Consider the following 16,142-nt stretch of genomic DNA (forward strand, 5'->3'; position numbering starts at 1 on the left):
CAACCAGCATCCCTATGCATAGAACGCGAACTTTCCTCAGGAGTGCCCCTAGGCACCCTCTCCTCTAGCTTATGCAACTATACCCTAACACTCACTCCCCCGACAGGCATCCAAACAGTAACAGAAACAAACCCCACACAAACTCTCAAAATCTCCAACCCCCGTCAGACCCAAGTCACAGGAGAAACATCAGGATTCTGCAATAACTGACACAGGCCCTGCACAGAAATCTCAGGGTGAAGCACTTGCCTAAACCCCGTCCCCACTTCCCAGTGCATGGAAATCCCACTGCCCAACACACCCTCAAACAAACGACTTATTGACACAAAACACTTCTTATTGACTTAGCCTGGGTGACAGAGTGAGATTCTGTATCAAAAAAATATATATATACACACACATATATATGTGCATATATATGTGTGTATATGTATATACATATACATATGTGTATGTACATATATATGTATATATGTATGTGTGTATATACATATACACACATATATACATACATATATATGTGTATATATGTACGTATATATGTACGTACATACACACACATATATGTACATATATATGTATACACATATAGTATGTATACGTACATATATACATACATATACACACATATATGTACATATATACACACATACATACGTACATATATACACACATATATGTACACATATGCGTGCATATACATGTACATATATGTACGTACATATATATGTATGTATACGTACATATATGTATACATACGTATATATGTACATATATGTGTATATATGTGTGTGTATATATATGTATATATATAATTTGTTTTTTCCATGATAAGCTATTTTAAAACAAAGATTCTGAATTCTGTATGTTTTCTATGGATAATTTTGTTAGAGTTAAAGAATTTGTTCCTGAGTTATTACTCAATACCTGCTGTTTATTGGAATACAGGTAACAGTATGATCATTGACAAACTTTGCCCTAGTTTCCTATTAATCATTAAACTTTGAAGTTGGACTTAACACGACTGTGTCTGGATAACAGGTAAAATTTTGACCTTATTATGCCAACCCTTGAACTAAGTAAGCAACTCTATATTCAAAAAAGCAAGATAAAGCTTTTGGGTGGAGCTGAAGCACACTGCTTATTAAAGTACACTATCAGGCATATCATATAAGTTTACTTTCTGTGTTTCTAGAGACCAAGAAGCGGGACGTACACCATGGGAAGAAAATCGCTGTACCTTCTGACTCTGGGGATCCTCATAGCATATTATATTTATACGCCTCTCCCAGATAACGTTGAGGAGCCATGGAGAATAATGTGGATAAACGCACATCTGAAAACTATGCAAAATTTGGTAAGTTTGGAATTTTATGAATTCAGATGTGCATACACCACCATTTGACCCAGAGAATTAAGTTTTTCAAGATTCTATTCTTTTGATTTATTGACTTCTTCATCTTTTAAAATAACTGCTGTGGCCTTTGACAATGTATTACTTAGAAATGTTGTTTGTTTTCTGTCTTATGTATTGGAATCATGTTAAAAAATATCAAGAACAACAAGCAAGGAGTCATTTGAATAGGTTTTGCTAAAAAGTACTTTGTTTAGGTAGCTTTAATGTCATGATAGTGGCTCTCCTTTGAAATTCTTATCTTAGGTATGCTTTGTTACTTAAATTTTATACTCAAATTAGAGATCATCTGATTATGCAGCAATATGTTAATTATAGATTTTTATGCATTTATCTTTGGGATTCAGAATATAGACTAAGGACAGGTAAATAAGTTCTCAAGAAAAGAATCAATGCACAAGCTGGTTGGCACATGCCTAGTGTTAACCACAAGAGGGCACAGTATGCACAAATGAGAGAGGGAGGGAGACCTGGGTGTCCTGGCAACTGGGCAGCTTGGATGCTGGCAAATTAAAAAGGTGTAGCTCTCTCTGGATCCTTGAGGATATTTTACTATTACTTCTTTGGTTATTTTATTATCTTCATTAAAACAAATCTCTTTTCAGAACTTAAACCAGATGAATGTTGTAACTCCTGGATTAATCTTTTATTTTGCATTTATTCAACAATTCAACTCTCTCAAATCCTATTAGGCAAACAAGTAGTCTGTCCCCACACAATTGACATTCTACTGGTGGAGAAAAAAATAAATTCGAATTAAATGAATAAATGATTTTAGTTCATGAGAAATACCTTGAAGGAGGTAAGATGGAAGAAAAGAGAGTAATTCGGGCAGAAGGCAAGAGTGGGCTACTGCATGCATGGTGAGAAAAAGCCATTCTGAAGAGGAAACATCTACTTAGGGACCAGAAGAATGAAAAGAAACCAACCATTCTAAGTGCTAAGAAAAATGTTTTCCAGCAGAGACAGCAACAAGTACAAACACCCCAGCTACAGAATATTGACAAGTCCAAGAAATCCTATGAAACATTTGGGTTTAATGGGGAAATTGTTGCAATTAGTTTGGAGAGGTTAGAAGCCATATCATACAGTGCTTTGTGGGCACTGGTAGTAAGTTTTGATTTAATTCTGTATGTGATGCAGAGCTATTAAAAAGCTTTAAGGGACACATTTTTTTTCCTCATATTTGCTGTCTGTGCTACAATATGTGAGAGGTCTTTGATTTTTTTCTTGTAGTCTTTATATTAATTTTTATTTATTTAAGCAATTATATATATATTCTTCTCTGGTAGCCTTTTAGTTCATTCATTCATTCATTTACTTACATTCTGTCCACAATTTATGAAAGTAACGTATTTTCAGAGCTCTCAGTAGATATACCTTTTAAAAGTTGTTTTAATGCCCTTTCTTATTCCCGAATTATCTGCTTGTTTGTTTGCTTGCTTTTTTGTGATCGTTTATGCTCCTGGTTTGTCCCTTTTTTCCTGATTAGTTTTGCTGGCTTCTCTGAAATGTCTGGCAATCTTTGAGTGTTCATACCCTTTATTAAAGGATTACATTATGAACATTACATCAAGAATCAAACTACTGGATTGAGAATCCTGGTAAATATCATTTACTAGCTGTGTAGGCATGGACGACATATTTAACCTTCCTGGGCTCACTTTCCTCATATCTGACGTGGATAAGAAAATGTTATCTTCCTCCCATATAAGCAAATTGTTAGTATTACTGAGATGACTACAATAGAGTGCTCAGAACACTGACTCATTCTACAGTGAAAGGATGGGCTGCAGGCAGGCAAGCTGCCCTCCCTTTTTCTCCCCCTCATTCCTTCCCTGCCTCCCAACCCTGACTCCCAGCTCTCATGTGGAACCAGCTCCATAGCCACGCCTCACTGCACCTCCCTATTTCTAAACTAAACCAGTTCCTCGACCTGCCAGGGTTTTTCCTTTTCTTATTTGGTTAGCAAAAGGCTTAGGAAAAGGTATTTATTTCAAGCCTCAGACAAAATTGCTTTTCCAGTTTCTACTCTCAAGTAGCTTTTTGTAATCACCTGCTGTTTGCTCCCAAAGTACCTTGTATAGAGCTCTGTAATAGTATTTACATTGTTTCATAAGCATTTATTTGTCTTTCACACTTAACTCTGAGATTCTTGAGAAGAGCATTTGTCTGGTTCATTTCTGAAAACCTAAAGCTTGGTAGAGAGCCTGACACATTTTAGTGAAATAGGAACTAAATTAGTAGCAGGGGTCAAAATAAAACTTCATCTTTGCCCTCTGAAGGTTGCTGAAAGTCAACTGACAGGTCTGGTTAATAGGAGAAAAAGGCATATACATTTTTAGCATACATAATAGACTTACAAAATATAAAATCTCAAAGAAATTGCCAGATGGTTAACACTTTTTTTTTTACTCTCTTGAGGTTACTGAAAGAATGGTGGCTTGGCCAAAAAATGATATGGTGGCAAGACAGGTTATGGGAAGGAGAGAGGAGGAGACATGGTTAGCACAAGTGGTCTTGTTATATAGGTGGATCCTCACAGGTAGCAGCCCTCAGAGAGAATAGATGGTAAAAATTTCTTTCCGACTTTTAAAGGTGTCAGATTCTCAGTTGCTTTTTCCTAGATCTGGACAAATGAAGGCTCTCAGAGAAAGCCTGCATCAATGCAGATTTTCTCTACAGATGCAAATCGCCTCCACAAAAGAAAAGCTTTCCAGCTATTCTTGTATTTCCAGCCCTTCTGAAAAGCCACCTTGCAATATGTCAAGGAGATATATTTTGGGATGAAATATTTTTATTTCCTTCACAGTATACTCCCTGTTTTTTAAGAACCACCCTAGGTATAACCTTTGCATTTCTGGTTTCTTTTTTTTTTTTTTTTTTTTTTTTGAGACGGAGTCTCGCTCTGTCGCCCAGGCTGGAGTGCAGTGGCACAATCTCTGGTTTCTTTTAAAAGGACCAAACAGGATTCATGCATGAAAATTTAGTTCATTCCATTTGAGTTTATTAGGGTTAATGTCTACCTGTAAGTCCATAGATCTCTTTGCCATTTGATACTTGAATTTCAAGATGTTTGTGAATTTCATTTTTAGGCTACATTTGTGGAGCTGCTGGGACTTCACCATTTTATGGATTCCTTTAAGGTTGTCGGGAGCTTTTATGAAGTCCCAGCAACCTCAGATGAAAATGTCACTGTGACTGAGACAAAATTCAACAACATTCTTGTTCGGGTATATGTGCCAAAGAGAAAGTCCGAAGCACTAAGAAGGGGGTTGTTTTACATCCATGGTGGAGGCTGGTGCATAGGAAGTGCTGGTAAGTGAGTGCTTTGAAAAATCTCTGTCACTGAGGTAGTTCGCCAACATTTTACTAAGTCTTCAGTAGGTATACATGCCCTTCGGCATGGACGTTACCGCCTCTTTTATCTTCTCGTGCTTTGTTCTGCTGGTGAAGTTTTACTTTTCCTTGAAGCTTTATATCACTCTTTTCCACATATGCATTTCCTCATCAACCCAGGTAGAGGTGAGAAGAAACATTTTTTTTCTATTTATCGCAATTACTCTAAGAAAGCCTTGTTATTTCTATCATTCTCCACTTGATATTACAGAACCATTTAATATTTTCATCCATTTACTCATATTTACTATATGCCTGGTAATATTTTTAGATCTTTGAATACATTTTTGAATAGACAAAATTTCCTCACGCCTGTAATCCCAGCACTTTGGGAGGCCAAGGCGGGTGGATCACTTGAGGTCAGGAGTTTGAGACCAGCCTGGCCAACATGGTGAAACCCCGTGTCTACTAAAAAAATACAAAAATTAGCTGGGTGTGGTGACGGGCACACATTATCCCAGCTACTCGGGAGGCTGAGGCAGGATAACCGCTTGAAGCCAGGAGGTGGAGGTTGCAGTGAGCCAAGATTGCACCATTGCACTCTGGCCTGGGCAACAGAGCAAGACTCTGCCTCAAAAAAAAAAAAAGAAAAAAATCCTGTCTTCCTGTCTTCTTGGAGCTTACGTTCTAATGGAGACAATCTTTAATCAATTGATAAATAAGTAAATAATACAGTTTGTTTTAAAGTGATAAATGTAGGAAATAATAGGCCAGAATGTTAGAAGAAAAACCTTAGACAAATTAAATTTAACAGAGTTTAATTGAGCAGAGAACTACTTGTGGATCAGGCATCCTCCCGAACCAGAATAGGTTCAGAGAGTCACCAGCGCTGCCTCATGGTCGAAGAAAAGTTATGGGTAGAAAAAGGAAAGTGACGTTCAGAAAACAGAAGTGAGGCACAGAAATAGGCGGATTGGTTACAGCTCAGCGTTTGCCTTATTTGAAACTGGTTCCACAAGTTGGTTACCTTTGGCTGAAACTCAGTGATTGGGACAAGAGTAGGTTACACATCCAAGTAAGTTACAACTCACTGTGTATCAAGAAACCTTTAAAATATGGAAAGAGGCAGCTTTAGGCTAAACTTAGTTTATTTGGCAAGAGTAATCAAGATTGGGTGTGAAGGTTGTATATTTATTGATGTACAGAATTACAGCAGAAAGAGAAAAACATTTAGAAGTGGAAGCACTGGGATAAAAGTCCCAGTTGTGTGAGAAAATCACCTAACCCACCCGAGTCCTAGGGCTCTTGATATTCATCTGTTTACCTCCAATGAATACAGTATAGATTAGCTGGAAGAGTGAAGACTGGACTGGGCCTACTAAGTTAAGAACTCTGAACTCTAGAGAGGAAGAATACATTAGTCCTGAAAAGAAAATGTTATAGGCTTGAAATTAAGCAAATTTGTCCATTGATGTGGGAAGTTAGAGGAGAAAAAGACAGAAAATTAAAAAGAGAGACAGACTGGGAGGGTGAGGACAGATTTCTGGGGAATGCAAACAAAATTGTTGGGTGAAGGAATAAGCAGACAACAAAGCACTGAGGTGGTCAAAAATGTAAGAAAATGAAAAGAAAGCCGAAGAAGGTGAGAACCTCAAGAAAGAGGAAATAATAAAAGCCCTGGATGGTGTAGAGATGTCAAGTAAATAGGATGGAAGTATGTCTCTTGGATGTTGAATTTTTATGTTAATATTGTTGAGGAGAGACTTGCTGACATGATGGGATATTCACAGAGAAACACATTACAGCAAGCAAAAAGTCAGAGGGAAGAAAATGAAATGGTTAGAATAATTGCTGGCCTTAAAAGGACTTAGTTGTGAAATAAATAAGCAAGAAAATTATAGATTGAAATGAGAGTTAAGTAGGAGCATTTTCTTTTATTTTTGTGCAGGAGAAATATAAACAAGTTGGTAGACTGAAATAAATGAAGGCAATAAGTAGAAATATGTTAGCCAAGTAATGGGCTGGGAGTGTTGACTGATAGATACACATCCCAGAGGAAATGAAAGGAAGAAGATTTAGAGCACTAGTAAAACAACTGGATATAGTAGGAAGGTGGGAAATGGAAAAAAAGAGCATTACATCTTCCTCTTAGACAAGAGAAAAAGAGGCAAAGACAGGCCTCAGCTAGATACATTCTTAAAGTAGTAGTACAGATGCGAGCAGTAAGTTCCCGTGTTTGTTTAAGGGGACCTAGTTCTATTCCACTTATATTCAGGTGCCTTTTCTATTGTCCCATGCAGACTTAGGTGATCCTTCTATGTTGCTACAATTCTGTCTATATCTCCTTGGCTCACATATCTGACAACGTATTGGTCAAGTTGGCGACTTGTCTTTTTATCTTTGTATACCCATCATCTAAAACAGAGCCAAATCAATACCTCCTTCCAGTATACACAGTTGGGTTAATCTAGAGAATGAGTCTGACACAGAAGGATCATGGCAAAATGTGCAGGACAAAAGATAAAAGGGAGGAAGAGCATTAGGAGGTTCACTGGGAAACTTGAATTCCACTGAATCATGGATGGATGGCTTCTTATAAATACAGTGTTAAATTTGTCTCTCGTATTTTAAGGTAAAATAGAACTGCCAGAACGTGAAAGAAGTGCAGCAGGATTTTTGTGAAGGAAACAGCCTTGTCTTCATTTGTCTATTTTACTAATATGTTGCTTTTATCCCTTTATTTCAGCTCTAAGTGATTATGACTTGCTGTCAAGATGGACAGCAGACAGACTTGATGCTGTTGTTGTATCAACCAAGTAAGAGCTGTGCTGTTTGGTTTTCTGGCCAGATGTCTGACATGCCAAGATTTTCTCAGCTTTCTTTTTTCTTTTGAGACGGAGTCTTTCTCTGTCCCCCAGGCTGGAGTGCAGTGGCGCAATCTCGGCTCACTGCAAGCTCCGCCTCCCGGGTTCACGCCATTCTCCTGCCTCAGCCTCCCGAGTAGCTGGGACTACAGGCGCCCGCCAACACCCCTGGCTAATTTTTTGTATTTTTAGTAGAGATGGGGTTTCACCGTGTTAGCCAGGATGGTCTCGATTTCCTGACCTCGTGATCCGCCCGCCTCGGCCTCCCAAAGTGCTGGGATTACAGGCTTGAGCCACCGCACCCGGCCAATTCACGGTCTTTAAAAATGAATGCCCTGGGGTCACAGGATCATCTATAAAAGTGTGTCATACATAATTTCCATCTCAGATGGTCATTGTGAAGAGTGATAACGTCCTTGAAACGGAGTCCAGTGTATAGCACTTGGTAAGCCTAAAATGTAGGCTATATAATTTTAAATATTTAAAATACAGCCTATAGTTTTGCTGAACAAGTGTTATACACTGTGCTAAGTATATTAAAAAATGTATTATCAAATTAAACCAAATAGATGAGTTCATATAAAATTATGTTACATAAATAATCCACTTAGGGAAAGAGCACTTAGGGACAGTAAAATTAGGGGTGGATTGCTGGGTAGACCCATGCCAGAGCAGTACACATTTAAATTGAAATTTCAGAAAGTAAATGAACAGTTAAAAAATAACATACTCATCACCATTTGTCAAGTTAAATCATTATTATAAAGTTGGGACATAATTTTGATCAATATTTGGTTGTATGTGATCACTCATGAATGTAGTGGCTAGAATAATATTTTGTAAAATGCAATTAGAAAATCCAGGCTTATGCTGTTTTGCATTCCAACTTTATACTTAAAGAGAATTTTCTTAAACATGGCAAGTCAAATTACAGTATAAGACCTACACCTGTGTTTGATTCATTGCAATGACTAATAAATCACAAGTACATGAAAGATAAAATGTACTTTAAAATATTTATGCAAATATATGCCTTGCCTTCAAATATTCTCATTTTATTTATATTAAAGATGAAGAACTCCAGTATTCAAAGATAGATAATTTTGGTTATATTTAAATTAAAATGGCCAATAAGCATCTTTCATGTACTTGAAAGATAAAATATACTTTAAAATATTTATGCAAATACATGTCCTGCCTTCAATTATTCTCATTTTATTTATATTAAAGATGAAGAACTCTAATATTAAAAGATAGGTAATTTTGGTTATATTTAAATTAAAATGACCAATAAGCACATGAAAAGATGCTCAATATCATTAGTAATTAGAGAAATGCAAATCAAAACCACAATGAAATACCACTTCACACCCACTAGGATGGGTATAATATATATATTTAAAAAGATAATAACAAGCATTAGTGGGGACATGGAAAAATCAGAATCCTCTATACTGCTGGTGGGAATAAACACTTTGGCAGCTCCTTAAAAGGTCAAACAGAGTTACCATATTGACCCAGTATTTCCATTTCTAGGTGTATACACAAAAGAAATGAAAACATGCCCATATAAAAACTTGTATGTTCGGCCGGGCGCGGTGGCTCACGCTTGTAATCCCAGCACTTTGGGAGGCCGAGGCGGGTGGATCACAAGGTCAGGAGATCGAGACCGCGGTGAAACCCCGTCTCTACTAAAAATACAAAAAAAATTAGCCGGGCGTAGTGGCGGGCACCTGTAGTCCCAGCTACTCGGAGAGGCTGAGGCAGGAGAATGGCGTGAACCCAGGAGGCGGAGTTTGCAGTGAGCCGAGATTGCGCCACTGCACTCCAGCCTGGGCGACAGAGTGAGACTCCATCTCAAAAACAAACAAACAAAAAAAAACAACAAAAAAAACTTGTATGTTCGTAGAAGCATTATTCACAAACCTTAAAAGTGGAAGCAACCCAATGTTCATTAACCGATAAATAGATGAATAAAATGTGGTATATCTATACAATTGAATATTTAAAATTCAATTGAATATTTAAATAAAACATGGCATATCTATACAGATATTCAGTTGTTTAAATATACCACATTTTATTCATCCATTTATCAGTTATTATTCGTTTGTTAATAAAAGGACTGCTACAGTACGGACAAATCTTGAAAATATTATGCTAGATGAAACAAGCCAGTCATAAATGGCAAGTTTTGTGATTCCATTTCTATAAAATGTCCAAAATAGGGCAAATGAATAGAGATAGAATGTAGATTAATGGTTGCCTATGATTGGGTTTGGAGGATGGGGAGAAATGAGAAGTGACTACTAATGGGTATAGGATTTCCTTTTGGCATGAGGAAAATCTTCCAAAATTGATTGTGGCAATGGTTGCACAACTCTGAATATATTAAAAATCACTGAATTGCATACTTATAATATGCTAATTTTATGGGTTATGAATATCTCAGTAAAATGGTTATATTAAAAATTAAGGGCATACTTTTAATGTGTTAGTTTTATAGGTTATGAATATCTCAGTAAAATGGTTGTATTAAAAATTCAGGCCGGGTGCAGTGGCTCACACCTGCAATTCCAGCACTTTGGGAGGCTGAGGCAGGTGGATCACAAGATCAGGAGTTCGAGACCAGCCTGGCCAACATGGTGAAACTCCATTTCTACTAAAAATACAAAAATTAGCCGGGTGTGGTGGTGGGCACCTGTAATCCAAGCTACTTGGGAGGCTGAGGTAGGAGAATTGCTTGAACCCAGGAGTTGGAGGTTGTGGTGAGCCGAGATCATGCCACTGGACTCCAGCCTGGGCGACAGAGCTAGACTCTGTCTGAAAAAAAAAAAAAAAATTATGAAATTATGTTCATTGAAAGACATTAATAGAAATTTTAAAGTTTGTGTGTGTATATATATGTGGGTATAGACATATGTATACTATAAAAATTTTTAAATATATATATACTTTTTCAAATCCAAAATATAAAAACACCTACCAGTTAATAGACGTAAAGGGGAAAGACTTAGAAAGACAATTTACAGAAAAGGATATCCAAATCATCAAACAATATATGAAAATGTACTGTATACATCAGGAAAATACAAATTAAGCCTATTACAAGACACCTTTATATACTCGAGATTATAGGTCAAATGAGAAAGACATAAAATACCAAGTGTTGATAAGGTTTTGAATCAACAGCACTTCCATTAGTTCTGGTTTGAGAATAACTTGGTAAACTACTTAGCAAAGCTCTTTGACATTATTAAGTAAAGCTAAGCATATATGCATACCTCTGTTACTATCAATAGCACAGGTATATATCAACAGGAATACAGCCATATGGTCACAAAAAAAAAACATGTACTAGAATATTCATAGCAGCACTGTTTGTGCCCAAGACTGCAAGCAACCTATATCCCCATAACATTTTTTTACTTGGAAAAATATTTATTTAGTATTTATTGTTTGTTTAATTATTTATAAGAACATTTAATATGTGATCCACCCTCTTAATGAATTTTTTAATTTGCATTATTTTTGACTACAGGTACAATGTTGTACAGCAGATCTGTAGAGCTTATTCAACTTGTTTGACTGAAACTTCATGCCAGCTGATCAGTAACTCCCCATTTCCTCCTCCCCACAGCCCTTGCAACCATCTTTTCACTCTGATTCTATGAATTTGACTATTTTAGACACCTTATATAAGTGGAAACATACGGTATTTGTTCTTCCATGACTGGCTTATTTCACTTAGCCCATCAACATGTTAATGGGTAAATGATTCGTGGTATATTCAAACAACAGAGTACTAAACAGGAAGATAGAAGCAATGTGAATGAGGCTCAAAAACATAATGTTGAACAAGTGAAACCAGATACATAGGAGTATATGCTATATGATTTTATTTATTTAAAAGCCAAAACTAGGCAAAATTAATGTATGCTGTTATGTCAAATTAGTGGATACTTCAGGAATTAAAGAGAGTAAACAAAAGGTTTCTGGGATGCTGGCAATGTTGTATTTCATGATCTCAGTGCAGGTTAGATGGCTGTGTTTAGTTTGGAAATTAAAGAAATTATATAGTTATGTGCACTTCCAGCATGTATTAGGTTGGTGCAAAAGTTATTGCGGTTTTGCCATTACTTTTGCACCAATAATATATTACGGTCTAATAAAAACAAACAAAAAAATGTGTAAACTATGTTTCTCTCTACAGCTACAGATTAGCACCTAAGTACCATTTCCCAATTCAATTTGAAGATGTATGTAATGCCTTAAGGTGGTTCTTACGTAAAAAAGTTCTTGCAAAATATGGTGTGAACCCTGAGAGAATTGGTATTTCTGGAGATAGTGCAGGAGGGAATTTAGCTGCAGCAGTGACTCAACAGGTATGTTCATAATTTCTATGCTTTTTAAAAATAGTCTACTTATAAACATATTTAATGCATGTATTAAAATATAAATGCAAATAGGAGATATTAATTTTTTGAAACTATTAAAGAGAATATTGAGAAGAAATGACTAAAACATTATAATGTCAATCTCTGCTTCTGTCATAGATTTTTTTTCTTTCTTAAGGGAATGTTAATTCTTTGGATAAATCATTCATTTAAAATTATAGCCTGCATGTGGTAGCTCAGAACTACAGTCCCAGCGCTCTGGGAGGCCAAGGCAAAAGGATCACTTGAGACCAGGAGTTTGATAGCAGCCTGGGAAACAGAGTGAGACCCTGTCTCTACAAAAAAAAAAAAAAAAAAGAAAGAAAAATTAGCCTGGCATAATAGTGTGAGTTTGTAGTCCTAGCTACCTGGGAGGCTGAGGAGGCTGAGGCAGAGAAAGATATCTTAAGCCCAGGAGTTCAATGTTACAGTAAGCTGTAATCATGCCACTGTACTCCAGCCTGGGTGACAGAATAAGGTCCTGTCTCTTAAAAGCATAAAAAATAAAATAATATATGTCAGTAAAATATTATACTAAGTAGGTGAATGAGATCATGTAATTGTGAGACTAATGACCCTATTACCCTATTAGAAGTTCAGACAAATTCATATAATCTTCGATGGCATATTCCTTTATTACCATAATAATCATCCTATTTTAAGAAAAGTATCAACACATTCAAAGATTCCCATGCTACTTACAAAGAAGAAATATGAAGAATTCGAAAGATTTTTGTATGTAGATGTAAAATCAGATCTTTTTATCTGTCATTTAATAATGGCAATATAATAATAATAACAAATGGCATTTTTGCCCCGGATTATATGTAGAATAGATTTTGTTTTTATGATGGAGAAACACTGCTATTGATTGTTTAAACATCTAAACTCTTTTCTCATGTAGTAGTCACAAAGGAACTATTTTCCCATGGAGTAGCAGTCAGGAGAAGAAGCTACCTAAGACCTTCTCTCTAATGTTAATTCTTTGGATAAATCATTCATTTAAAATTATAGGCTGCATCTGGTAGCTCAGAACTGCAATCCTAGCGCTCTGGGATTATGTAGAAGTTATGTAGAATATATGTAGAAGGTTAGATTTTATTAGTTGACTTTAGTTACAAACGAGGGTTCTAAAGCAATTTTAAAACGTTGTTATTTGTTTTGTTAATTATATTTATTTATAATTTTTCATGCTAAAAGCATTTTGACTGCTACAATCTGTTGGACAATATTCTCAAAAGTAAAGAATTATAGTTGCACTTAGTTTCAACCACAATATAGAACAAGTATTTGAAACTTCACAGGTAGATTTCTAATCATTATTATGGATTTCACAATGTAGCAGCAACAGCATTAGATTGGACATCAGGAAACTTGGAGATGCAGTAATTTCTAGATTTGATATTGGCTTAATCTCTCTAAATAAACATTCATTTCCTCACCTGTAAGAAAAATGAAGTCTTTCAACTTTAAAGAGTTGTTTGAAGGTCATGTGAATAAATTTATATAAAAATACCTGGCAACTTGTAACAATCTTTACAAATAGTCTCCAAAATGGTCTATTTTGATAATTATAGTTAAAATGTAGATAAATACCACAATTTGCAAAATATCTGAGGTTACATCTAATAATATCTGTACTTTTATGTAGAAGTACTATACATCTTTAATACTATATTATACACTTTGAAAACATAAAATTATTTTTTAACCTATGTGTTTTCACGATTTAAAACATATTTTGTAATATTTCATTCTTATAAGTCTCCTTTTTTCCTACCTGGTATTGGTATATCCCTCTTTACAGATCACTGATTATTACAAATATTAGCACAAGAGACTTGATATAAAAGATGATGTTAATAGACCATTTCACACAGAAGACTTGCCCAAATCTCCTAAAGTAACATGTCGCTTTAGCATCAAAGCCATGTCAGAAACCTCTATTAAGTGATCCTTCTTCTTCATGGCAAAGCTTATTGATATACTGGTATATTTTAATAAAAAAATTTTTTTTGAGACAGTGTCTCACTCTGTCTCCCAGGCTGGAGTGCAGTGGTGTTTTCTCAGCTCACTGCAACATCCACCTCATGGATTCAAGCAATTCTTGTGTCTCAGCCTCTTGACTAGCTTGAATGACAGGTGTGTGTTACCATACCTGGCTAATTTTTGTATTTTTAGTCAAGACAGGTTTTTGCCATGTTAGCCAGCTGGTCTCGAACTCCTGACCTCAAGCAATCCACACTTCAGCCTTCCAAAGTTCTGAGATTACAGGAATGAGCCACCATACCAGGCCTATTTTAATAAACTCTTACATGAACAGAACATAATATTTATGCAAATCTTCTGGTTATCATTTCTAGCAGAAAGAGTAGATTAACTTTCTAATGATCACTTAGATCTTTTTGCATTATCCATAAAGCATATATGACAGATGATTTTCCTTAAGTTGAAAATATTGATGAACATCTAGTTCTAGAAACCCAGTTTGAATGTTAGAAAGTTTGTTGTGATGGTATGTTTCATTTATTACTTAAGTCCTTTTGAGATCATGAATAGATAGATAGATGAGAACAAGATAGACAGATAGATCATCTTATTAGGGATATTTTGTTTTAAATGAAAATGATTTGTGCAAATCATCTTGTTTCTCAGCTCCTTGATGACCCAGATGTCAAGATCAAACTCAAGATCCAGTCTTTAATTTATCCTGCCCTTCAGCCTCTTGATGTAGATTTACCATCATATCAAGAAAATTCAAATTTTCTATTTCTATCCAAATCACTCATGGTCAGATTCTGGAGTGAATATTTTACCACTGATAGATCACTTGAAAAAGCCATGCTTTCCAGACAACATGTACCTGTGGAATCAAGTCATCTCTTCAAATTTGTTAATTGGAGTTCCCTGCTCCCTGAGAGGTTTATAAAAGGACATGTTTATAACGATCCAAATTATGGCAGTTCTGAGCTGGCTAAAAAATATCCAGGGTTCCTAGATGTGAGGGCAGCCCCTTTGTTGGCTGATGACAACAAATTACATGGTTTACCCCTAACCTATGTCATCACCTGTCAATATGATCTCTTAAGAGATGATGGACTCATGTATGTCACCCGACTTCGCAACGCTGGAGTTCAGGTGACTCATAACCATGTTGAGGATGGATTCCATGGAGCATTTTCGTATCTGGGACTTAAAATTAGTCACAGACTTATAAATCAGTATATTGAATGGCTAAAGGAAAATCTATAGTAAAACATGTAGCTATAACATATTTTAAAAAATAAAGTAAATCTCAAAATCTCAGAAAATTTGCATTAGAAATTGGTCTTTCTTAGAATGGTCTAGTTAAGTTCCACATGTAGCATAATTCTTAAATAGTCACTTTTCTGTTTTTTTTTCTTATTGTGGGATTTCATTTCAATTTTCTACATTGTCTATCTGCTTTTTCTGAGATTTTCCTTCTTACACTGTTAATCTTCTTTTTTAAAATATTACATTCTTGTATACTTTATTTTTGTGAATTGGCTACTACTTACAATGCAGGAGAATAAATGTGAGCAAATATTGCCTGTCTGAGTAATGTCAAGATTTTAATCAGTGTTCATTTACAACCTGAAACGTTCCTAATCACAGATATGAATTAAGTGCCAATTCTTTTCAAAAGCAGTTGCCTCAGTGAAATGTCAATTTATTAGCACTGTAAATTTCTTTATGAAACACTTTTAGAATTCAGGTACCAAGTGTTAATCTAACCAATGCTAAAAAAAAAAAAAAAAAATCACTGTGGTACTTTGGGGGATTAGCTGCTTTTTAGTTGAGGAAAGGTAGAGAAACTGAAGTTTAGTAAAGACAGAAGAAATATTTGGGATGAACACCGACCTAACAGCCAAAGACTACAGATATAGAAGCCACTGACCAATGAGAGAAAAATCAGAGAAAATTTTAATCTCTGAAAAGCCCATCCCAATATTGCAGGGAGAAAAATAAATAAAATCGAATATCTTTAAGGCTGGGCAGAATTACTTGTATTAACTATGAACTATGTAGTGTATTCTAATTAGAAAGAAGCCCAACTACAGGCAGTCT

General features: G+C 35.6%; 1 protein-coding gene across 1 annotated transcript; it reads left to right on the forward strand.

Moving 5' to 3' along the window:
* Window positions 1-1,174: 1,174 nt before the first annotated feature.
* Window positions 1,175-15,625, forward strand: AADAC (arylacetamide deacetylase). The gene is made up of 5 exons (XM_032172241.2): window positions 1,175-1,357; window positions 4,510-4,732; window positions 7,500-7,569; window positions 11,831-12,002; window positions 14,709-15,625. Exons 1-5 carry the CDS (start codon window positions 1,220-1,222, stop codon window positions 15,303-15,305), a joined length of 1,200 nt encoding a protein of 399 aa, XP_032028132.1. The 5' UTR covers window positions 1,175-1,219; the 3' UTR covers window positions 15,306-15,625.
* Window positions 15,626-16,142: the final 517 nt, after the last annotated feature.

This window comes from Hylobates moloch, unplaced genomic scaffold (genome assembly GCF_009828535.3).
Source record: "Hylobates moloch isolate HMO894 unplaced genomic scaffold, HMol_V3 SCAFFOLD_13, whole genome shotgun sequence".
Classification (NCBI taxonomy): domain Eukaryota; kingdom Metazoa; phylum Chordata; class Mammalia; order Primates; family Hylobatidae; genus Hylobates; species Hylobates moloch.

Excerpts from the sequence above, each read along its gene's own strand:
- AADAC (XM_032172241.2), top strand. The coding sequence starts at position 1,220 with ATGGGAAGAAAATCGCTGTACCTTCTGACTCTGGGGATCCTCATAGCA. Across the intron at positions 4,733-7,499 it reads CTGGTGCATAGGAAGTGCTG|CTCTAAGTGATTATGACTTG; the intron begins GTAAGTGAGTGC and ends CCTTTATTTCAG. Across the intron at positions 7,570-11,830 it reads GCTGTTGTTGTATCAACCAA|CTACAGATTAGCACCTAAGT; the intron begins GTAAGAGCTGTG and ends TTCTCTCTACAG.